At 40.2% G+C, this 26,410-nt stretch overlaps 1 protein-coding gene across 3 annotated transcripts in view; it reads left to right on the top strand.

Annotated features, from left to right (window-relative positions):
* The window catches only part of LOC126297602 (C2 domain-containing protein 5), a 217,252-nt gene that overhangs the window by 49,875 nt on the left and 140,967 nt on the right, over positions 1-26,410 (top strand). For all 3 annotated transcript variants that reach the window (XM_049988584.1, XM_049988585.1, XM_049988586.1), the window contains one exon: positions 25,443-25,642. In XM_049988584.1, the coding sequence (XP_049844541.1) occupies positions 25,443-25,642 (200 nt within the window). The remainder of the gene's footprint in view (positions 1-25,442; positions 25,643-26,410) is intronic.

The raw sequence follows: 26,410 nt of genomic DNA, 5'->3' as shown, positions 1-26,410 counted from the left end.
TTATCTCACATTGAAGTCCGTGCCAAATTTCGTGCGTCTGTAAATTTTAGCCAATCTTTAGGATTTCGCATTCTTCTGAACTTCGCATGCTTTCTCTGTTGCCTCTGCAACAGTGTTCGGACCTGTTTTGTGTACCACGGGGGATCAGTTCCATCCCTTACCAATTTATGAGGTATGAATCTCTCAATTGCTGTTGCTACTATATCTTTGAATTTGAGCCACATCTCGTCTACATTTGCATAGTCAGTTCGGAAGTAATGGAGATTGTCTCTTAGGAAGGCTTCGAGTGACCCTTTATCCGCTTTTTTTAAATAAAATTATTTTGCATTTGTTTCTGGTGGATTTGGAAGAAACGGTATTGAGCCTAGCTACAAAGACTTTGTGATCTCTAATCCCTGTATCAGTCATGATGCTCTCTATCAGCTCTGAATTGTTTCTGGCTGAGAGGTCAAGTGTGTTTTCGCAACCATTTACAATTCGCATGGCTTCGTGGACTAACTGCTCGAAATAATTTTCGGAGAAACCATTTAGGACAATCTCGGAAGATGTTTTCTGCCTACCACCGGTTTTGAACAAGTATTTTTGCCAACATATCGAGGGAAGGTTGAAGTCCCCACCAACTTTAACCGTATGAGTGGGGTATTTATTTGTTACGAAACTCAAATTTTCTCTGAACTGTTCAGCAACTATATCATCGGAGTCTGGGGGTCGGTAGAAGGAGCCAATTACTAACTTAGTTCGGCTGTTAAGTATAACCTTCACCCATACCAATTGGCACGGAGACTTCATAAAAATTTCTGCAGAACTTATTTCAGGCTTTAGCCAGCTTTCTGTACCTATAACGATTTCAGTTTCTGTGCTTTCTATTAGCGCTTGAAGCTCAGGGACTTTCCCAGCACAGCTACAACAATTTACAACTACAATTCCGACTGTTCCTTGATCCAAGCACATCCTGTATGTGCCATGCACCCTTTGAGATTGCAACCCACCCCGTACTTTCCCGAGGCCTTCTAACCTAAAAAACCGCCCAGTCCACGCCACACAGCCTCCGCTACCCGTGTAGCCGCCAGCTGAGTGGTTCATTGTCTTCGTATGCTGTCTGCAAGTTCTAATTAGGTGGCACTGAGTACATTTTTCTTGTGAAAAACTGAAATAGATTTATTTACTTCATATCCAGCCACACATTCATAGAATTTGTCGACTTGGAAAAATGCGTTCACTGATGTAAAATGGTTTAATATGTTCGAAATTCTGGGAAAAATAGGATAAGTTATAGGGAAGGATGGATAATGTAACATATGTACAAGAGCCAAGAGGGAACAGTAAGAGTGGAAGACCAAGAATGAAGTGCTTGAATTAAAAAGGGTGTAAGACAGTGGTGTACTGCTCAGTCTATATATCGAAGAAGCAGTGGCAGAAATAAAATATGATTCCAGTGTTGAATAAAAATTCAAGGTGAAAGGATATCAATGGTAAGATTCACTGATGACATTGCTATCTTCAGAGAAAGTGAAGAAGATTTACAGAATATGCCGAATGGAATGAACAGTCTAATGAGTACAGAATATGGGTTGAGAGTAAATCGAAGAAAGACGAAAGCAATGATAAGCAATAGAAATGAGAGCAGCAAGAAACTTAACATCAGATTCGATTATCACATGGTAGATGAAGTTGAGAAATTCTGCTATCTAGACATTTAAATAACCTATGAAGGATGGAGCAAGTAGGACATAAAAAGGAGACTAGCACTGGCGAAAAGGGCATTCCTGGCCGGGAGAGGTTAACTACTGTCAAACATAGGCCTTAATTTGAGGAAGAAATTTCTGAGGCTGTACATTTGGAGCACAACATTGTATGGTAGTGAAACATGGATTGTGGGAAACCAGAAAAGAAGTGAATTGACGCATTTGAGATGTGGTGCTACAGAAGAATGTTGAAAATTAGGTGTACTTGTAAGGGATGAGGAAGTTCTCTATAGAATCAGTGAGGAAAGGAATATATTGGAAACATTGACAAAAAGAAGAAACAGGATGCTAAGAGATCTGTTAAGACATCACAGAATAACTTCCATGCTTATCTCTGCCTAGGTGCACTAAGTACATCCCTTTCATTGGACTGTAATGAATTGCAACAACCATTACAAGAACCTGGGATTTTAGTCCAGAGCAAGTGCCTGCTAAATAAAGAGTGGGATATAGTAACAGGGCACTTTTTTTTTTTAGTCATCAGTCTTCTGACTGGTTTGATATGGCCCCGACACAAATTTCTCTCCTGTGCCGACCACTTCATCTCAGAGTAGCACTTGCAACCTATGCCCTCAATTATTTGCGGGATGTATTCCAATCTCTGTCTTCTTCTCAAGTTTTTGCCTTCTACAACTACCTCTAGTACCATGAAAGTCATTCCCTGATGTTTAACAGATGTCATATAATCCTGGCCCTTCTTCTTGTCAGTGTTTTCCACATATTCCTTTCCTCTCCGATTCTGAGCAGAACCTCGTCATTCCTTGCCTTATCAGTCCACCTAATTTTCAACATTTGTCTGTAGCACCACATCTCAAATGCTTAAATTTTCTTCTGTTCTGGTTTTCGCACAATCCATGTTCCACTACCACACGATGCTGTGCTCCAAACATACATTCTCAGGAAGTTTTTCCTCAAATTAAGGCCTATGTTTCTTACCAGTAGACTTCTCTTGACCAGGAATGCCCTTTTCACCAGTGCTAATCTGCTTTTGATGTCCTCATTGCTCTGTCCATCATGGGTTATTTTGCTGCCTAGGTAGCAGAATTCCTCAACTTCATCTACTTAGTGACCATCAATCCTGATGTTAAGTTTCATGCTGTTCTCATTTCTGTTAATTCTCATAACTTTCATCTTTCTTCAATTTATTCTCAATCCATATTCTGTACTCATTAGACTGTTCATTCCATTCAGCAGATCATGTCATTCTTCTACACTTTCACTCAGGATAGCAATGTCATGAGCAAATTGTATCATTGATACCCTTTCACCCTGAATTTTAATTCCACTCCTGAATCTTTCTTTTATTTCCAGCATTGATTCTTTGATATACAGATTGAACAGTAGGGGTGAAAGACTACATTCCTGTCTTACATCCTTTTTAATCCGAGCACTTTGTTCTTACAAACCCTATGAGCGTATCTTGATTTTTGTTTCATCTTGCTTCCGTTATCAACTGCAACGTCAGAATTGCCTCTCTGCTGCTATTACCTCTCTTAAAGCCAAACTGATCATCATGTAATACATCCTCAATTTCTTTCCATTCTTCTGTGTATCATTCTTGCCAGCAACTTGGATGCATAAGCTGTTAAGCTGATTGCGTAATAATTCTTGCACTTATCAACTCTTGCAGTCTTTGGAATTGTGTGGATGATATTTTTCCAAAAGTCAGATGGTATGTTGCTGACTCATACATTCTACGCACCAGTGTGAATAGTCTGTTTGTTGCCACTTCCCCCAATGATGTTTGAAATTTTGATGGAATGTTATCAATATCTTCTGCCTTATTCAACCTTAAGTCATGCAAAGCTCTCTTAAATTGTGATGCTAATACTGGATCCCCTATCTCTTCGAAATTGACTCCTGTTTCCTCTTCCAACACATCAGACAAATCTTCCCCCACATAGAGACCTTCAGTGTACTCTTTCCACCCACCCGCTCTCTTCTCTGCATTTAACAATGGAATTCCCGTTGCACTCTTAATGTCACCATCCTTGCTTTTAATTTCACCAAATGTTGTTTTGACTTTCCTACATGCTGAGTCAGTCCTTCTGACAGTCATTTCTCTTTTGATTTCTTCACATTTTTCATGCAGCCCTTTTGTCTTAGCTTCCCTGCAGTGGCAGCTGCTGTGTAAGACCGCAAGAGCATGAACACACTAACTTTCGACACCTTGTGGATTTATTGCTATTTTTCTTTGAATGCTGTTAATCTTGACGTAGATTCTGGAATCAGAAAGATACAACACTTAAATGTACCACACTACTGAACCTCTAGACTCTGAAACCTGGCATCAGGATCATGAGCACACCTACAGTTATGCACACTTTAAGGAGCTTTTGTGCATGCGCAACTCCCATGGCATAACTGCTTTATGGGCCAAATACATACAGATTTGATAAACAACGTGCACAGCTAGCCCTCGCCACTCAACTAGATGTTTCCGTCAGTGCCGCCAGGTGGTAGTAGACTGCGGCAGACTTTTACCCTTGTTCGCTCAGTATAAATCCTGCTATATGATAGCCCATTCCTCAGATATGCTAATTGACACATTATTTACTGTAGTAAAATTAGATTGGATGTCAGTATATTTGTAAGCTGTAGTGTCAGTAAAACTATTTTGTGGGTTTCTGATTGAGTTGTGTATTGAGTTGTGAAGTTTATCGTACATTAATCCATTTGAGGCGCTGACAAGAGAAACTCCCCCCCCCCCCCTCCCCCCCTTCAGATGTAATGGTAAGATGGTCCAGTGGATAGTCCTTCAACAACTGAACACAGATCAAGCATAAAATCAGGAAGAATGTTTACGGAACTGTGAAAAAATAGCAAAATAGAAACAGCAAATGGATCAAGCTTAACAAGTAGAACATCGAGCTTACTCACACAGCTATGGCATTGTGGATAAGTGGTCATGGTGTTGAACTGCCAAGTGAGTGAGCACTGTTCAAAACTCCCTTGTGTCAATTTTTGTATTTATTTCTTTCATAAAATTGTCAACTGTCCATCCAGTCACTGAAATGTTTGTTCTCTTCCTGTAGTTGTAGCAATTGTCATACTATACATTGGTGGTTACAGAATATGAGTCATGTGGTAAGAGTACATTACTTTACAAGTAAATGTGATGAATAGCGATAGCAAGCGAGATACCACATAGACATCTCACAGAAATGAAAACAACAAATAAATGGGTGTGAACAGTGTTACAACAAAGGAATACAAGAGTTAAAACTTCCATAATGTAACACATTTTCAAAGACATTAAAAACATATGGTTTGATAGATCACAGGGAAAGCTTTGTGATTGTGAAACTGTTTCATTGATTTGTTGCGGCTTATGTGACAAACTATTATGTTTTCATCATTCCCTTGGGAGTGGTCACATAAAAACACCTAAATTAGGCAAGGAGGCATATCCCACTCAATTACCAGGCATACACATTAGGTGTGTTGGTAAGAGATTCCTATCATGTGACACATGTACTGTCACTAATGCCATGTATGACACACCAGACAATTTTCTGGTGGAGGATTCGGTTGACTTATCACCTTGGCATTGAATGTTTATGGTTCCCATTCGAAAGCCATTTCCTTTTGGCTGCTAATTGAGTAGTTGTGCAGTATTGACTTTCATTATAGATGTCTTCCTTACACCTCACTTTTGCAAACGCTCGTTACTCCATGACACAGACATAAATTTGAAAACAATGGGCAGATACATCAAAAATAGGAAAAAAAAAATGGCACAGTGGAGCTTTGAACATGGGCTCGTTTGCTCTGTAGCCACTTAACCATGACACCATGGCTCTTTGTCTGTGCTCAATGTTGTATTTTTTGAGCTTGGACCATTCACTGTTTCTACTTTGCTTTTTGCACATTTCAGTACACCTTCTTCCTGTTTTCATGCTTGACCTGTGTTCAGTTTTTAATGGGCTGTCCACTGGGCCCTCTTACCACTAAAACTGAGTAGGGTATGAAGGGGAGTTTCCCTTGAGAGGATCTTAAGGGCCTAAAACACATCGCCGTCAATTGAGAGATTGTAGCATTTATTCATGCTTCTGAAATCTTTTCATCTTATGGTGAGTCAGGTTTATCTGTGCTGTAGGCCTACACTGTATATATGAAAATTTACTAAAAGCTGTATCACTGGTTTCTCTAATATTCACTTAAATGTGGTATTGACAGCGGTGTGCTTTAGGCCCTTATGGATCTCCGTACCTCATTTTTATTCTAGTCAAGTGACTATGTTGGTAGGCATTACTACTTGAGTTTAAACATTTTCACAAATGGTGCTTTGTGTTTGGAGTTGGCTGCTTACTGTGTAAGAATTGGCTTTCATGTGCAGTGTAAACATGGACTATGTTGAATCTATTATAAACGCTAACAGAAAAGTGAAGCTGTGATGACTGGTCATGAGTCACGCGTCGGTAACTGTCAGTGGAGCACTTGACTGTGAAAGGCAACGGTCCTGAGCTTGAGTCCGGGTGTGGCACACAGCTTCAACCTGCCAGCAAGTTTCATGTTAACGCAACTCGCTATAGAGTTAAAATCTCATTCTGGCAACAGAAAAGTAAATTACCAGGAAAAGTTAGCTGCAAAGGAACTATGGCCTCTGAGAACATATCCTTTGAATGTTTTTGTGATGCCTTCAACAGCCATTCTTTTTATTTCATATATGATTGTACAATTTCAGCCTTAGGCTATTTTCAGGTATCTAAAATGGAAGCATTATTCATTGGATACATAGTGACACTTGTGATTTTGATTTAGGAACAAGTCATATCTGTAGATATACTAAGCACATTATATAACTTACTTTACTGATTTTTTAGTAGAAAATTATGCTATGTATGGTGTTGCTGTGTCTTCATGTTATGCTCATAAAATAAATTAGAGAGGTTCTACACTGTTTTAGGAGCATGTTACTTTCGAGGACAAGGAGTCATAGGAGCAATGACATACACTGCATAATTTACTACTAAAAATTGTCCATAAAGTAAGTTATAATGAGCCTAGTATATCTACAGATATGACTTGTTCCTAAATCAAAATCACAAGTGTCACTAATGTATCCAATGTATAATGCTTCTGTTTTAGATACTTGAAAATGGCCTAAGGGCAAAAAGGTACAATCATATATGAAATAAAGAGACTGGCAGTTAAAGGCATCATCACATTCATCGCAGCTGCAGACCCTATTGCACTGAAAAAATAACAGATCCTTTGATTGAGAGAGTGACGAAGTCAAATAAGCATGACTACAAGTGAACATTTAACAAGGAAGTGTAGAGGTAGCACTAGTTATTGTGTGGGTGCAACGTAAGAATATCTGATTTTCAGCCTGGAAGCAAATTTGTGAACTAATACATCTGTTAGAGATCTTGTACATTCCACTGGAAAAATAGAGAAGCGCAAAAACTCCCACTTACACAAAAAAAAAGTGAAATGGAGAGTTACGAAATCTTACACTTTTTCATTATTGCCCTAAACTGTACTTAATTATGCACAAAATTCCACAAAAACATACATTTCTTTTGTCAGATAAGTTATGTGTATAATAATAATTATAATAATAATAATAATTATTATTATTATTATTGTTGTTGTTGTTGTTGTTGTTGTTGTCAGTAGCTGTTGGTGGTGTTGTTGTTGTGGTCTTCAGTCCTGAGACTGGTTTGATGCAGCTCTCCATGCTACTCTATCCTGTGCAAGCTTCTTCATCTCCCAGTTCCTACTGCAACGTACATCCTTCGGCATCTGTTTAGTGTATTCATCTCTTGGTCTCCCTCTACGATTTTTACCCTCCATGCTGCCCTCCAATACTAAATTGGTGATCCCTTGATGCCTCAGAATATGTCCTACCAACCAATCCCTTCTTCTAGTCAAGTTGTGCCACAAACTTCTCTTCTCCCCAATCCTATTCAATACCTCCTCATTAGTTACATGACCTACCCATCTAATCTTCAGCATTCTTCTGTAGCACCACATTTCAAAAGCTTCTATTCTCTTCTTGTCCAAACTATTTATCGTCCATGTTTCACTTCCATACATTGCTACACTCCATACAAATACTTTCAGAAACGACTTCCTAACACTTAAATTTATACTTGATGTTAACAAATTTTTCTTCTTCAGAAACGCTTTCCTTGCCATTGCCAGTCTACATTTTATATCATCTCTACTTCGACCATTGTGTTATTTTGCTCCCCAAATAGCAAAACTCCTTTACTACTTTAAGTGTCTCATTTCCTAATCCAATTCTCTCAGCATCACCCGACTTAATTCGACTATATTCCATTATCCTCATTTTGCTTTTGTTGATGTTCATATTATATCCTCCTTTCAACACACTATCCATTCCGTTCAACTGCTCTTCTAAGTCCTTTGCTGTCTCTGACAGAATTACAGTGTCATTGGCGAACCTCAAAGTTTTTATTTCTTCTCCATGGATTTTAATACCTGCTCCGAATTTTTCTTTTGTTTCCTTTACTGCTTGCTCAATTTACAGATTGAATAACGCCGGGGATAGGTTACAACCCTGTCTCACTCCCTTCCCAACCACTGCTTTCCTTTCATGCCCCTTGACTCTTATAACTGCCATCTGGTTTCTGTACAAATTGTAAATAGCCTTTTGGTCCCTGTATTTTACCCTTGCCACCTTCAGAATTTGAAAGAAATATTCCAGTCAACATTGTCAAAAGCTTTCTCTAAGTCTACAAATGCTAGAAACGTAGGTTTGTCTTTCCTTAATCTAGCTTCTAAGATAAGTCGTAGGGTCAGTATTGCCTCACGTGTTCCAACATTTCTACGGAATCCAAACTGATCTTCCCTGAGGTTGGCTTCTACCAGTTACTCCATTCGTCTGTAATGAATTCGCATTAGTATTTTGCATCTGTGACTTATTAAACTGATTGTTCGGTAATTTTCACATCTGTCAGCACCTGCTTTCTTTGGGCTTGGAATTACTATATTCTTCTTGAAGTCTGAGGGCATTTTGCCTGTCTCATACATCTTGCTCACCAGTTGGTAGAGTTTTGTCAGGACTGGCTCTCCCAAGGCCGTCAGTAGTTCTAATGGAATGTTGTCTACACCCGGGGCCCTGTTTCGACTCAGGTCTTTCAGTGCTCTGTCAAACTCTCCATGCAGTATCTATCTCCCATTTCATCTTTATCTACATCCTCTTCCATTTTCATAATATTGTCCTCAAGTATATCGCCCTTGTATAGACCCTCATTAGCTATAGTTGCATAAACTTGTTGAGAAGCATAACTGCTATACAGCAGATGCTATTAATTTCACACTCTGAAATTTTTCTGAATCTAAAAATCTGTGACCAGTTAGAATGTATACTTGCAAGCTGACACTGTTCCCTGTACTTAAGTACAAAAGTATTTTATTTAAGTAATGAGTTTTCTCATAAGTATTTCCGAGGGCTTACGGAGGTAAATCAAGACTCTCAGATCACTGAAACATCTCTGTAGTGATACAATGTGGAAACTTCTACATACATCATGTTTACAAACCAAAGTAAAGCACTTTGCAAATATCCAGTGGCAGCATAACTACACAATTCTCTAAAGTATATGTAAGGTGCCAGTTTATAGATGTACAGGGTACACATTATAAAAAGGAAACTAATTACCATATGAGGGCCAAACTTGGTAGAATTAATGTCAAGGACATGGGGAAGAGAAATAATGCAGGCTCAGTTCAACCAAAACACTTTTAATGTGCTTCTACGGTACATCATACTGTTAAATACCAGTACCATTACTGCTACAAAAGGGGCTCAATATGATCCTCATCAGTTCCCAGAAGAATCTGGAAGTGCAGGATTGCATTCTGCACAATGGAATGAAGCATGTCTGTAGGTATGCTGTCTACCTCTCTAAATATGCTGCGCTTCAGATCAGCACGTGCATGAATGTTCCCCTGGTAAACCTGTTCTTCAGGTAGCCCCACAAACAGGAATCACAGGGAGTGAGATCAGGTGATCATGCTGGCCAAGCATTTGGAAACGATTGGCTGATAATTTGATAGTTTCCAAATGTGTTTTGGTGAATAGGTGAACTTCATGAGAGATGTGCGGTGCTGCCCCATCTTGCATAAAAACTGTTGCGTACAATGTGTCTCTCTCCTGTAGGGTGAGTATGACATTCTGGTGAACCGTATTGCAGTTATTCTGGCCAGTCGCTCTGCACTTCTTTAGTCCTTGAGCACCAACCTGTTCAAAAAAGAATGGGCCAATGATGAATGTAGTCGTGAAGCCACACCATACGGTGACACGTTTACCATACAGAGAAACTTCATGTCAGAAAAAATGAGCTTCGTTTGTCCATAGGATGGTCCAGGGCCAGCCCTCATCAGTTTCAATCCTTGTGAGAAAGTGGGGTGCGAAGTCAACATGTCATTGTGTGTCCTGTAGTGCAAGCTGCTGTATGATATGGATCATGTACGGATACCATTTGAGAATGGTTTGAAACACCTTGCGTACAGTGGACCACAGGATGTTTAACTGCCGTGACACAGCACACGCACTGCCTGATGATTGGGAATTGTGTGTAGCATTGTCTGCCATAGCACCAGCTAATTTATCGATCACCCGTGGTGCAACCGGTTGTCGGTCTCTTTCCGCAGTGATGCCCAGTTCTCCAGTTGATTCGAACTTCTTCATCATGCTCCGCACAGCAGGTGGAGAAAGAGAACCCTTCCATAATTCTTTCAGCTAGTGATGTTCTCAAAGTGCAGCTACGGCTTTACTGTTGTTTTGATAACAGAGCTTCACCAATAATGTCCTGCTCATTTTGTCCAAGCTCATTTTGACACGCTACAATTGCACTACGACTGATCAGGTGTGTGAGACTACAAATCACAATTATTGATGACAGCACCTGGTGGCCATATTTGGAATGGGACAGTGGCACTATGACACATTGAAATCATGCACCCTGTACTCTGGACATTAATGCTACCAAGTCTAGTACTTGTACGGTAATTAGTTTCTGTGCTATAACATGCTAAATAGGGAAAGTTTAATTGTAACCACCCGGTATTATGGATATGAGCATCGATAAACCAGAAAGAGTGGAAGGAGAATGGAGTCACACATGTGGAAACATTCATGGTTAGTGTAATGGCGAACTTAAAGAAAACTATTATCTGTATCCTGATATCCAATTGTCCATTTTTACCTAAATACATTGAGGTAGAGTTTCTATATCCCAAGGTACTGTCAATCTTCAATTCAATGACATGTTCCAGGTGCCAAAAGTTTGAGATACTATGGGTGAGCAAAATTGGATGGATATGACATGCCAGCCTATGAAAGCGGTGCTGCGTGTATGTTTCCAGGGAAATGTGTTCACTATTTTGATGACTGTCAAGCTTGTATCGAACTATATTCAGTCTTTATACATGAAATAAAAATCTGTGAAATCGTGGAGATAGTTCTCGGATCTCGTGCCAAAGTGAGGAAGCAATTTAGAGCACCACAACCCATGCTTCTAAAACAGCTTTTGCCACACACTGAAAAAATCGTAGATTGACGTTACTGCTTCAACACAGACCCAAAAATTAGCAAGAACAAGTCTCATTTGTATTAATTACTACATGTGTGAAAAGAGGCTAACCGCTCACTGCTAACAGAACCAAAGCCTGATGTTTCCATGAAGGTAAAATGTTTTGCAAAATAAGAAATCTGTAAAGTCTATGTGTTCAGTAGGGGGCACCAAATTTGTTGCCTTTTGCAATGGGAACAGAAGAAAAAGAACAAGTGGAATGAAAGGAAAGTGACTAACACACCACCATTTCCAGGAGACCCATCACATGCAGTGTGGATAATTCACTACTTGACTCCAAAGTAATAAAGGGTGAATCATACAGTTATACTAATCTTCAGTCCTTCGCAGTTCTCCTATCATACAATGGAATAGAAATGACTGCAGGATTAATAAGGAATAATTGAAGTTTTTAGTACAAGAAAGCCCCTGTGTACATGTCTCCAAGTCTCTCACTTTAAACCTACCTACAAACCTAAGAAGCAAGACTACAAACCTGATAATCCTAGTCGAAAATAGTGGAAAGGTAAAGATACTGTTATCATTAGTGAACTCTACCTCTTATTTCATATTGCCTCAACTACAACACTCGAGATGTAGCTGCAGAACCTTGAATTTCAATATGCACTCTGTATGTATCTTCAAGTGAACATGTTGACAGTGGGGCTTTCAGTGAAATTGTGAACTGACTGCTTGACTGATTTGTCATTTTAAGAGATTTCAGTGCACATTAAGTGCTGTGGGGCTGTGCCAGCATATCTAAGAGTTGAGTGGTAGAGATCCTGTTTCTGTCAGAAGACAGCTCTTTTCAACATGGGGAATAATGCATTTCAGCACAGCATCAGGGTTCTATGTGGCTGACCTCATCTTGTGCTCTCCAGCCTATGCAAATACTGTTTAGTGGGAAAGTGACGAGGGACTAACAGTCCAGTCACCACTTCCAAATCTGCCTGCTCTTCCTGAAAGAGTGGTATCCAAAATCGGACTGCCAAAATGTTTCATCTGTAAGACAATCTGTACACTGTGCAGCCAATTGGCACTATTTGAGCAGCAAGACAGCATCATAAAGTCATTGAGGTGTCCATGCTGCTTTCTTGATGTTGACTTTGCAAATGTTGATAACTATAATCAGCCCTCCTACATGTGGGAATTTCATGCTGCATTGGTCACCTCTCTTAAAACTACCCCAGGACCAAATGTGTTCCATTATAGCACGTTGAAACAGTTCTTGTGTTTTTACACCACTGCCAGTTAAAAATTGTGTCTGATACACTGCCTGACAAAATGGTTAAGCACCCAGAAGGAGAGGAGGAAAGAAAACAACAATTCATGGGTTGAGAGAGTATGTGATGTTCTTGCAGTGGTTCTAAAATTGAGTCAGGTTTACAAATAACTTGGCAGTATAAGCCTACTTATCAGTGCGACATTGCATCCTCTCTGGCCTGGATGCTTGCACTGATACAGTTGGGAAGGGTTTTGTAAGGCTGTTTTGCCCTTTCATGATGCATATTGGCCTGCAACTGTTGTAACTGACTCTTGATATGCCGGATACAGGCAATGGGACAGACTTCACATCCAAGCTGGTGAGACATGTGTTCTATCGGGGACGGATGTGGGGGTCCTGCTGGCCACGGGAGTATGTCAGCATCACACAGACAATTTGTAGATACATGTGTCTTGTGTGGATGAGTATTGTCCTATTGAAAATTGGCAACATGATACTATCACGTGAGAGATAACATGTGAGGATGCAGGATGTCCGTGATGTACTGTTGTGCTGTCTGAATTCACTTGATCAGTACCAGCAGTGACTGGTAGCCATACTTGATGGCTCCACACACCATGATGCTGGGAGTAAACAGTTGAGCCTCTCCAAAACATTGGAAGAATGGGACCTCTCCCAAGGATTGCTGCCAGAACTGGGATTCATTGCTGAACACAATGTGTGACTGTTCATTGACAGTCCATGTTTTCTTGTTGTGATGCCACTCCAAATGCAGCCCTTTTTGTTGTGGTGTTAATGGTAGCATATGGATGGTACAGTAATTCTCAGGTCCGGATCTACATCTACATCTACATCCATACTCCGCAAGCCACCTGACGGTGTGTGGCGGAGGGTACCCTGAGTCCCTCAAGCGGTTCTCCCTTCTGTTCCAGTCTCATATTGTTCGTGGAAAGAAGGATTGTCGGTATGCTTCTATGTGGGCTCCAATCTCTCTGATATTATCCTCATGGTCTCTTCGCGAGATCTACGTAGGAGGGAGCAATATACTGCTTGACTCTTTGGTGAAGGTATGCTCTTGAAACTTTAACAAAAGCCCGTACCAAGCTACTGAGCATCTCTCCTGCAGAGTCTTCCACTGGAGTTTATCTATCATCTCCGTAATGCTTTCGCGATTACTAAATGATCCTGTAATGAAGCATGCTGCTCTCCGTTGGATCTTCTCTATCTCTTCTACCAACCCTATCTGGTACGGATCCCACACTGCTGAGCAGTATTCAAGCAGTGGGCAAACAAGCATACTGTAACCCACTTCCTTTGTTTTCGGATTGCATTTCCTTAGGATTCTTCCAATGAATCTCAGTCTGGCATCTGCTTTACCGACGATCAACTTTATATGATCGTTCCATTTTAAATCACTCCTAATGCGTACTCCCAGATAATTTATGGAATTAACTGCTTCCAGTTGCTGACCTGCTATTTTGTAGCTAAATGATAAAGGGTCTATCTTTCTATGTATTCGCAGCACATTACAATTGTCTACATTGAGATTCAATTGCCATTCCCTGCACCATGTGTCAATTCGCTGCAGATCCTCCTGCATTTCAGTACAATTTTCCATTGTTACAACCTCTCAATACACCACAGCATCATCTGCAAAAAGATTCAGTTAACTTCCGATGTCATCCACCAGGTCATTTATGTATATTGTGAATAGCAACGGTCCTATGACACTCCCCTGCGGCACACCTGAAATCACTCTTACTTCGGAAGACTTCTCTCCATTGAGAATGACATGCGGCGTTCTGTTATCTAGGAACTCCTCAATCCAATCTCACAATTGGTCCGATAGTCCATGTACTCTTTCTTTGTTCATTAAGTGACTGTGAGGAACTGTATCGAATGCCTTGCGGAAGTCAAGAAACACAGCATCTACCTGTGAACCCGTGTCTAAGGCCCTCTGAGTCTCGTGGACGAATAGCGCGAGCTGGGTTTCACACGACCGTCTTTTTCGAAACCCATGCTGATTCCTACAGAGTAGATTTCTAGTCATTATACTCGAACATAATACGTGTTCCAAAATTCTACAACTGATCGACATTAGAGATATAGGTCTATAGTTCTGCACATCTGTTCGACGTCCCTTCTTGAAAACGGGGATGACCTGTGCCCTTTTCCAATCCTTTGAAACGCTACGCTCTTCTAGAGACCTACAGTACACCGCTGCAAGGAGGAGGGCAAGTTCCTTCGCGTACTCTGTGTAAAATCGGACTGGTATCCCATCAGGTCCAGCGGCCTTTCCTCTTTTGAGCGATTTTAATTGTTTCTCTATCCCTCTGTCGTCTATTTCGATATCTACCATTTTGTCATCTGTGTGGCAATCTAGAGAAGGAACTACAGTGCAGTCTTCCTCTGTGAATCAGCTTTGGAAAAAGGCATTTAGTATTTCAGCCTTTAGTCTGTCATCCTCTGTTTCAGTACCATTTTGGTCACAGAGTGTCTGGACATTTTGTTTTGATCCACCTATCGCTTTGACATAAGATCAAAATTTCTTAGGATTTTCTGCCAAGTCAGTACATAGAACTTTACTTTCAAATTCATTGAACGCCTCTTGCATAGCCCTCATCACACTACATTTTGCTTCGCGTAATTTTTGTTTGTCTGCAAGGCTTTGGCTATGTTTGTGTTTGCTGTGAAGTTCCCTTTGCTTCCGCAGCAGTTTTCTAACTTGGTTGTTGTACCACGGTGGCTCGGGATACCGCTAGTCTCTGAACAATGGTGTGGCACAACACAGAACGGTGCAGGGGTTCTGTGACTTGGTATTAGCTCGCAAGCACTGATGTGTGCCTGGTGAACAGCACAGCAAGCATCTGTTGTGGTGGTCAGATATGGTTGACTGGAACCTAGACTAAGAGTATCTGTGTCCTTATGTTACCATTCATTCCAACATTGGGCCAGTGTCACATCTGAATGCGGTACAAATCTGGATATTGCAGGATTTGATCAGTTGACCAAATGGAGACCCACAATGAGGCCCTTTTCAAACACTGTAAGGAGCAGACAACACTGTCTCACATGAGCATGTGATATCTTCATGCCGTAAACAGTGATCTGATGCTGTTCACACCCCTTATATACCCTGTCATGTCTGGGAACAACAGTAAATATGAATAATACTAATCGCTCTGGTGGCCATTCTACCTGTCACAGAGGATTATAACTCTAATTATTTACATAATCACTGATGGTATGTATATGTACATGTCTTCTGGCTGCATCACCCCTTTTTTTGTCAGCCAAGGTATATATGACATTGCCCCTGCATTTATCTCCACCATACAGTGTGGGCTTCTCTCTTTTACACATATATCCATTAGGGAAAATAAAACGTTTTCCAAGGATAAAAGAAAAATGAATTGGTAGATCAGTTAATTAAATGCCATTTCTCTTTTATAAAGGAATGGAGAAACTCCTTTTGACTTGTAATTATCATAGAGAATAAATTTCATATAACATTATAATGTCATTCACTTGCAGAATCTGTTGCATATATTAAATGTTGTGGAAAGTAAATCATTCTGTTGCAAAATACTACATATTTTTGTTTGTTATTTGTTTCTGCCCCTACAATGTAAGTAATTTTGATATGAAATGTGGCCAACAGTGTTGAATAGGAGAAATGGTCTAACAGTTTTCTACAAATAACTTAAAATCCTAACTTCCAGAGGCTCTGTAAGCCTATGTAAAAATAAACAGCACACTTTCCATGGTTGCTCACTGATGGATAATAGCATCTAGACAGTAAAGAATTTACTCTGTTCAGCATAGATTAATTTATATCATAAATTAATGAAATGTTATGGAAAATTTCCAACATGGCACAGATATGTATGGGGTCTAGTCATTTTAGTTATAATTATTACCACGAAAGAAGGTTACAATATTAAGTTCTTGTTTGTTCGCAATAACGTGTCTGCAGTTCTGGTACAAATTGAAGTCCCTGCATCACAGCACTCTAGCACATCACTAGAGAATCAAAACAAAATGGCAGTACAGTAATTCATATTTAGCAGCAGTGGAAATGTTGCATCTATGTAAGACCAGTGGAGACAGCTAAAGGAGTCATCTTCAATGGCCTGACAAAACTGCAACATTTCTGCTGCTGGCAAAAATGATTTACTGCGTAATACTTCACTTTACCAATGATCAGTGACATTTTGTTTTGGTCTTCTTGCAGCGTGCTGTAGAGGGCAGTCATTCGGGAAAGTTAAGGTGTTATTGATGTGATAGTTCGAAGTGCAGATGTCATTGGTCTGGGTTTTACTAGAAGTTGCGTTCAGTTCCCAATAGGCTTTTTTTTTATTAAGGTTTTGTGTATTGTCTGTAAGTAACTTCAGGAGAATGCTTGCATGGTACCCTCAGTTAAATTCTGTCCAGAACTTTTTCCAGCTGAGCTAATTCTTGTTGTCTGATGATATTCATGATTTTAGATGTGTTAATGTGAAAGTTCCAGTGAATCCTAGTTTATATGCTTCTTTTCAATGGTTGATCAATAGCATGGCTGACAGATTAAAACCCTTTTCTGTAGGATGCTGTTTTGTGCTGTGAAAATAGAACAGAATCAACTGCCTTTCAATAGCCTATTGTTTTGAAACATCAAAGAAAATTATTGGGAGTTAGTTGTAACAGCAGTTCTTCTTCTTTTTTCCCCTCTGTTGTGCATAATCTTACTTGGCCAGTAAAATGAATCTCATGTTCACTTGTATATTTTGTATAGAACTTTTCCTATTGTGTTCAATAACTCATTGTAAAATTATACTCATTATTGGGATCGAAGATGGGGTGTAAATTCACACAAATATAAGAATCATTAGTATGGAGACTGTTATGATTGTCTTCTGTTACATTTAATACCTGCTAGTTTTCCAGCACATACATTTGTTTCTGAATAACTACATATTATTCTCAAGTACTGTTAATACATATGTAAGAGTGGTTGGATACATCACTACAGTTTTGATGATCAGTAAATTTTATTGCCGGTTGAAGGTGGACTTGTTTCTTGTTTGCATTGATGTTTGTTGCTTCTGTCAAAGACAATCCTGTTTCAGTGTACTGATTTCTTTTGTTTGTTGTTGATGTATGTTTTAGTTTGGCATTTTGATTACCACATGAAGTAATAATTTCATATTCAGCTAATGAAGTACTAGATCACAATAAAACAGTCCACTGACGTTGTCCAATTGTGAACTTCTCAGCTGTTTGTTTAGCATATGATTATATCACAATGTGGAATTATTGTTTACATAATCTAGAGGCACAACATATTGACAGTTTATCCTGTAAGATACAATAACTTCTAAGAATGATCAAAAAGCATATAGAGCAAGTTGTATGTTTCTTCTGCAATTCCCACTCACCTAGATGAACATAATATCTGTTCAGACATTCAGAAGCAGCATTGGCCTACCAAATTTTTGTTTGTTGTTCTGTCACACTTGGCCGGTATGTTGGGAACAGGATACCACATGGACAGAATTTTTAATACCCATATTTCTATATTTCTGAGGACCTGTGTAACTGAAGTAAGAGTTTCATGGAGAAAGATCATTAAAATAAAGTGGAAATGATGGTAACTGTTTAAACAGGATGAGGGAATTTGTTATAATAGACAGAGAGTGCTCATCTAACTTGGGGCATCAGGGTATTTGGAGATTTATTGTGAAAGATCTCATCTGCATGGAGTTGTAAATTGTATCATTATGTAGCTACAGCAAGGACTTGATAATGGTACCAGTGCTCTCATTAATTTGATGGGAATCAAGATTTTCAGCATATGGCATATAAATTGATAGTTCTGGCAAGGAATTGTTAACTGAACTGTTGGATAAAAGTGTAGTGTATCAGCTGAGATGTACTTGAATGGAAGATCACATTATTATAAGTAAGACAATGAGTCCACTGTGAATAGAGTGTTAGCTAATTTTTGTCCCTCTCTTAAAAGAAGAGCATAGTTCTTTGTCAGTTAACAAAGTGTGTGGGAAGGACTGGAATATCTTTGAGTCAGGGAAATATGGAACTTGTGAGAAAGTTAGTGATCTGAAAAGAGGAAAGAGAGAGAGAGAGAGAGAGAGAGAGAGAGAGAGAGAGAGAGAGAGAGAGAGAGAGAGACTTCAGAAAGTGTGGCACACATGTTATTCCATGCTGAGACCATTGTGCAACAAGTGTGGTGCATTGTCAGAAGGGAGTACATATATTCTGGATTTCCTGCAGACACAGTTATGCTGTGACGCACCCTATTATAGACATACAAATGTCTACTCAACCAATCCTTAACAGATACGTTATTAGGATTATTTCTATCTGCTTTTTGAGCAGTCACTCTAATCTTCCAAGAAATGCATTAATAATGTTTGTGATTGATAGCACACAGCATAAGCCAATCAGATGGTGAGGTCCTCAGCTTCAGTTAAATTTTTTACAACTATTTATATTACACTAAGATGAGGAAGTACTGATATCTGTGACAACTTGAACTGCCTCCAGTTACAGCTTAGTAACACTGCTGAGCTTCACCATTAACTTAAAACAAATTAGTCTATGTGTTTCTCACAGTCGAGACTACCATGGATTAATTATAACCTTGAAAAAATAAAGTTCTGTAGTTTGTTTGTTTGTAGGTACATGTCTGCAGTCCTGTTAGACATTGAAATTCCTCCCCCTGCGGGTCCCGGGGTTAGAATAGGCCTGGGATATTCCTGCCTATCGTAAGAGGCGACTATAAGGAGTCTCACATGTTTAGGTCTTTATGTGATGGTCCCCTGTAGGGTTTGACCTCAATTCTTCAAAATTTTCCTGAAGAGCGAGCCAATTGGGTAAGGACGCCTTATGTGGTGTATCGTGTTCATTGTGCATCGAGATCTTTAGCCCACTTTCTCGTCGTCGCATTGCAGTCCCACTCGTTCTCCATCTCTCGGGCGAGGACACCTTCCTGGGTGCGTTTTCCACCATGCACAATGCAGTGTCACTTTCTGCACCGATGATGACCTTGGACTTCTTTGCACCTCATATCCAACATGGTAGCCAGTTTGTTGTGGTGGAGCCGCCATGTACCCTGTTGGTTGTAGCCTCCTGTCCACACAGGGATCGCTCTGCTGATGCCTGCACCGTTATTAACTCCCCACATATGCCAAGGAGTAGATGACCATCTCCCTGGGGCATTGGTACTCCCAGCAAAGGCCATCCTGCCAGGTGGCCTTCGCTACGGCTGGGTGGCGCCCTTGGGGAGGGCCCCTGGTCAGAGTGGGTGGCATCAGGGCAGATGGCAAGCGATGAAGCATAGTACAACATCTCTTGCTGGGAGTTAACCACCAGCAGTCTCTAAGCATTCACAGGCTCAATTCAACACACAGAAGTATGACCCCAAATCGTTCCCCTCCCTGGCCACACCACGGGAGGAATGCCAGGGTAAGGATGGCAGCGAATCTTGTTCTCCCCAGTACCTAGTATGTTCGCGAGCTAATGGGGAATCCTTTTTGCCCACGAAGCCTCAGTTTTTTGTAGAGCATTTAGAGGACAAGTTTGGGGAGGTGTAGGGCTTGTCCAAAATGTGGTCTGGGTCAGTCTTGATAAAAACAGCCTCCTCTGCCCAGTCACAGGCATTACTCGCTTGTGACAAGCTGAGGGATGTTTCTGTTACTATAACGCCCTGTAAAAGCTTAAATATGGTCCAAGGTATTATCTTCCACAGGGATATTCTTTTACAGTCTGATGACAAGCTGCACGCCAACTTAGATCAATGAGGTGTTCATTTGTCTGGCAAGTCCACCGGGGTCTGAGGGATAATCAGGTTGCCACCGGTGCCTTCATCTTGGCCTTCGAGGGTGACACATTACCTGAGAAGGTGATGGTCTACCGCTGTGATGTCAAGCCGTATACCCTCCTCCGATGTGGTGCTTTAAGTGCTGGAAGTTCAGTCGTATGTCTTCTTGCTGTACTGCCAGCCTCATATGTCGAGATTGTGGCCGTCCATCCCATCCCAATACTCCATGTGCCACGCCTCCCATCTGTGTCAACTGCGGAGAGCACCATTCCCCTTGCTCGCTGGACTGTAGGATTCTGCGGAAGGAAAGGAAAATAATGGAATGCAAGACTCTGGACCGACTGACCTACACTGAGTCTAAAAGGAAATTTGAAAGGCTCCATCCTGTGTGCATGACATCATATTACGCCACCGCTATAACAACTGTTACAGCCCCATCCGTTGCACCAATTCCAGTCAGCTCTCAGAGCCGTAAGGCTACACCTGCCCCCTTGATGGTGGGGGTCACTTCGCCCCCTGTTGCTCGCGCACCACCTATTTCGGGAGCAGCACTCCCTCAATCATTGGGGACATCAGTCCCCACTTCTAAGCCGGAGAAGCGTATGTCTTCTTTGGCTCCTTTCACTAGGAAGGGGTCCCTTGGGTCACTCCCTTCCCAGGTTCTTACCAGTGGCAAAGTGGACACCTGCCAGTGGCTAAAGCAGCCACAGGTAGTTGGTGATAGGGCTTCATGGGCCTCCTCAGTCCCAGAGACTGAATCAAAGAAGTCCTCCCAGCTAGAGAAACTCAAGGAACAGCATGAGAAATCAAAAAAGGACCCCCCCCCCCCCCCCCAAAAAAAAAAAAAAAACCAAGAAAATTGCGATGTCACACACACCACCGCTCTGCATCTGAGGATGAGGTGGAAATTCTAGTGTCCGGTGGGGACCTAGATCTTTCTGGACCCTCAGACACAATTGATATAGACTGCTGAGGCAATAAGTAGGTGGCAGCAGGTGTCCCTGAGGTGTAAACTGCATCATTGAATGTTCCATGCTTGTCCAGTCTCATGATGATGGCTTCCAGTTTTCAGCCGTGAAGATGCATGTCACACATTTCTGTCTTCATCGTACCATTCATCCGGAACCAGCACTTTAGCTTTATGACAATCCACTAACTGTCGTGGAGACATACCGATTCTTAGGTCTGGTTTCCGACACTCATTTGACTTGGCTTCCTCATCTTCGTCAGCTTAAACGGCAGTGTTGGTAGCAGCTCTGTGCCCCCCGTTGCCTGTGCAACACCATCTGGGGTGCAGATCGCTCCACACTGCTGCAGCGCCCTTGTTCAATCCTGCCTTGACTATGGGAGTGTAATTTATGATTCAGCGGCACCCTCAGCATTGCGTTTGCTCCACCTATTGCACAATTGCGGAGTTCGACTAGTAACAGGATCTATTAGGATGTGTTCAGTGACCAGCTTACTGGCGGAGACTGGAGTCCCTCCATTGAATATCAGACATGCACAACTGCTCGCCAGTTATGTTGCACACATTCATAGTACTCCTGAACATCCTAATTACCGTCTTCTTTTCCCAACCACAGCAGTTCACCTCCCGCATAGGCGGCCCATGTTAGGGCTGACTATTACGGTTTGCATGCGATCGCTTCTGTCTGAACTGAAGTCCTTGCCTTTACCACCTCTCCTCAAGATCCATCCATGTACACCTCCATGGTGAAGCCGGAGGCCGAAGCTTTGCCTGTACCTTTCATGAGGCCCTAAGAACTCTGTTAACCCTGCGGCTCCCCGCTGTCACTTCTTCTCAATTCTTGAAGTGTTCTGGGGCTCTGAAGTGGTTTACACTGACAGCTTGATGGCTGATGGTCATGTTGGCTTCACCTACATTCACGGTAGCCATATTGAACAGCATTCCTTACCCAATGGCTGCAGTGTATTCACTGCAGAGCTGGTGGCCCTATCTCGTGCACTTGAGTACATAAGTTCATGCTCTGGCGAGGCGTTTCTCCTCTGTACTGACTCCCTGATTAGCTTAGAAGCTATCAACCAGTGGGACCCTCACCAACCTTGGGTAGCGACCATCCAGGAGTCCATCTATGCCCTAGAATGGTCCAGTCATTCAGTGGTGTTTGTCCGGACCCCAGGACATGTTGGCATCCCAGGCAATGAACTTGCTGATAGGCTGGCCAAACAGGGAGATCGGCCTCTCTGAATCTGACCTGCGTTCTGTCTTATGCTATAAGTTTTTCGGCTTTGGGAGGTGGAGTGGCATAACAGTACGTGCAATAAACTGTGTGCCATTAAGAAGACTGTGAATGTATGGAAGTCTTCCCTGCAGGCTTCTCGCAGGGAATCAGTTGTCCTTCGTTGACTCCACATTGGGCATACGTGGGTCACACTCGGTTACCTCCATCGTCGTGAGGACCCCCTCTGTCTCACTGTGACTCCTCAATGACGGTCGTTGACCTCTTGCTGGCCTGCCCACTTTTAGCCACTCTGTTAGTGTTTTTGCCCTTCTTCATTCTTTTTGGTTTTTCATTCCTTTCGGTATTGTGCTGTATATGTCTTTTGTTTTATTCTACCCCTCGTGGACTTATGTTGTAGGAGCAAGGGACCGATGAGCATGCAGTTTGGTCCCTTCCCCCCTCTTAAACCATCCAACCAACCATTGATGAAATTCTCATGCCATAGTTCTGTAGCAAGCTGCCAGAGGGGCCAAATCAAGATGGCACAGCCACTTGATAATCTAGATTGTGTCTCTACCTGCCTGTATTGGTGTGACAGAGCTGCAACATTTCTGCTGCAATTAAAAGTGAATTACTGCATGATACTTCGCTTTTTTTTTTTTTTACTGTAGTTTTCAGTGTGTAACCAGACTGCAGATCTTTATGTGCAAAGAAACAAAAAACTGATTGACTATCTCACTCTTCGTGAACCTATTGTATTTAAGATAAATAATCCTTGTTTGTCAAACAGAGTTGTATTTAAGAGAAATAATCTTCTTTTGTCAAAAACTGGATAATCCTGGATGGAATAACAACAGTATTATAAAAAGTATAGATTGCTACTCACCATATAGAGGAGACAATATCAGAAGCAATTTATCCTTTTCATAATATTGTCGTTAATCGTTTTTTGTATTATTCAGTAATTTTATTGCTCCAGAATGTAACATGGAATCATTCAGCTTATCATATGCATAATGAATTTTCCTTAGCAGCACAAAACTGCCACTTTCATCATTCTTCAACACAAAACGATACTGTACTCCGGGGTTGTGGTTACCCCGCTACCTAAAAAGTTATAGTTCTTGTATGGCATCTGAGTCTCACAAATTTTCTGTTTAACTTATCTCTGATTTTTACTTGTAATGTGTGTCTAATCTGTTTTTTGTGTGAAATTGCAACTTGGAGCAAAATACCCACATTAAATTCACTCTCATTTTGTTATTTCTGGATACATTTTTGTGAAGATTTAGTTACACAGGTGTAAATCATCTGATAATGTTAGTTTTAATACTATCAATTATATGTTATATGCTCCTGTAAAATTTGTTGTGGTTCATAATTAGACTTAGTTGATTTTTGTAATGTGTTTGTCCTGTTTTGTATGCACATTGAATTTGCTGTGATTTACTATTAAATTTTAGCTCTTACACTTCACTTATTATTTACAATGAAATCAATGTAGAAGAAATACTACTTACTGAAGAGAAGCAGCAGAAAAAGACATTTGACATACAGTCATAGTGTTAATAACTGTATGAAGCAGTAGTAAGATATTTAATTAAATAACATGTCCTCTAACATATCAGTAAACATTTGTTTGGCATGCACTTCTTTTCTGACATGCTTCATCTTGTGTGCTGGCTTGGGATGTGCTGTCTGTTTGGTGCTGCATACAGCAGCATTACTCTGTCACTGCTGCCAGAGACCTTTTTTTTTTTAACCACATTAATTTATATAATGAAACTAAATATCACTGTAGACTAATTTGGAACCACTCTTTCAAATGGGCACACAATATTCCACTTAAAAAAGAAAATTTTGTTTTTAACAAGAAACAAACCAGTGTCTTCCATTGGAACTGAGTGTTGTATGAAACATACGATGATCAGTATTATTTGTTTTGAATCCATCTACACAATGCTAAAGTGAAATTGCAGATAGCTACCAAAACACCAGAGAAAATGTGTCTGATGACTTTTAGGAGACACCTGGTGGTAGAAGAAACCATTGGGAAAGTCTCTAAAAGTCATAGAATGAAAAGAATATGGAATACCTTAATTTTTATGTATCAAAATGTGCTACCACTCCAGCTAATTATTGAGATGAGTTTCCAGGAAAAAATGTAAGTATGTTGCTGGTATGTGTGTTCATAAAGCTTGTTACCAGCTATTAGCATTTGGAAGCAGTGAATTCAGACTACCTGATGGGATTGTGTTCTTATCAACTAGAAATGCCTGAGACATATAAAAAAATAGGACCTGTAAAAAAATGTAGATGTGCCATCTAGAAAATTAAATTAGTGAATTTGATACCTGATTATATATAGAGTTCAACAAAGTACCATTTAATTAGAAGAGTTGAGGAATGTTGTTTTCCATATAAGTCTTTGTACCGGTAGAAATTTGAAAGCCATTGGTAATAATTGTATAACCTCGTACAGATAAACCTAACTACACATCCATAACATTTTTTTTCTTGTAATAATGAAAATTGTAATAGTTCTTGTAATAACACAAATTGTGAAACTGTAATACTGGTAGTTAGTTATATGTTTAAAATTGTATAAAAATATATTTTTAGAGTTATATACAGACGGCATTCGTTTTTGATGACTTTTATGACAATTGTGAATGAATGATTTAATATTATTTGGTTGGAGGTAACTACCTTAAGTATACTTGAAATTGTGCTTACTTTGATAATTATAGAGAACAATATCATTTCAAGGACCCAGTCATGCTACACAGTAGTTTGATTTTGTTTGTAACTATATTCAACTGATAAAAGGATTGGAAATCTTAGTACAAGAAATATGGAATGAAAAATGATTTATAAAATATTCATACTGCCTCTCTTTCTCTTTCTCTCTCATTTTAGGGTTTGGGATAGTACATCGAAAAATGCCAGGAAAGGTGAAAGTGAAAATTCTTGCAGGCCGAAACTTGCCTGTCATGGACCGTTCAAGTGATACGACAGATGCATATGTTGAAATAAAGCTTGGCAATACTACATATAAAACTGATGTTTACCGGAAATCTCTTAATCCTCAATGGAATTCTGATTGGTATAAATATGAGGTAATTTATCTGTAATGGGGAAAATTTCCTTTGTATATTATACTGTCACACTTAATGCCTAAATGAAAAATAAAACACCAACGAGAATAGTGGTTCTTGCTTGTTAATAAGTGGTGGTGATGATGTCTGTACATTTTCCAGATTTATTTATTTATTGCCAGCCACTATGTGCCTTTCCTCCCTGACTTGGTTTTTGAAGGGAATATTTTGGGGAAAGAGTACTATTTTTCATATCTGAGGTTATGTATGGAGTACATACATGATTGAATTAGAGGCTGGCATAAAAAATGATGTTCCTCATAACTCATTTGCAACAGACTGAAGTTCATTAGCGCAGTGAAATCTGATTGTCACCAGCTAATATTTTACAACACTCTAAGTGGGGTGTTGTGCTCATTGCAGAACTATAGGGAAAATGCCCTTATATAACAGAGTAAAACTATGTCCTGGATTAACTCTTAATGATATGTGGTGTTAGATTGAAACTTGGAGTCAATCTGTTACATATGCTTGGCTAGATTGTTCAGTACAATGCTACTAAAGAAAGATAGGGATCTATGTTCAATTCTTGTTGTGGCCTACAATTTTAATTTTTTTGTACAATAGACTTACATTCCACACATCATTATTATGGTTTTTAAATTACTTTTCTGATTTACCATGTCTTTTTCTCTGCTGCTACTTACAACTAGGATTCTGTGCCGTGGAATGAGTGATGTCTGCTGAATGGTATACTCATATCAACTTGAGTTAAAATATATTTTCACT

This window comes from Schistocerca gregaria, chromosome X, assembly GCF_023897955.1.
Source record: "Schistocerca gregaria isolate iqSchGreg1 chromosome X, iqSchGreg1.2, whole genome shotgun sequence".
In the NCBI taxonomy this organism is placed as follows: domain Eukaryota; kingdom Metazoa; phylum Arthropoda; class Insecta; order Orthoptera; family Acrididae; genus Schistocerca; species Schistocerca gregaria.
This window is presented reverse-complemented; position numbering and strand designations above follow the sequence as displayed.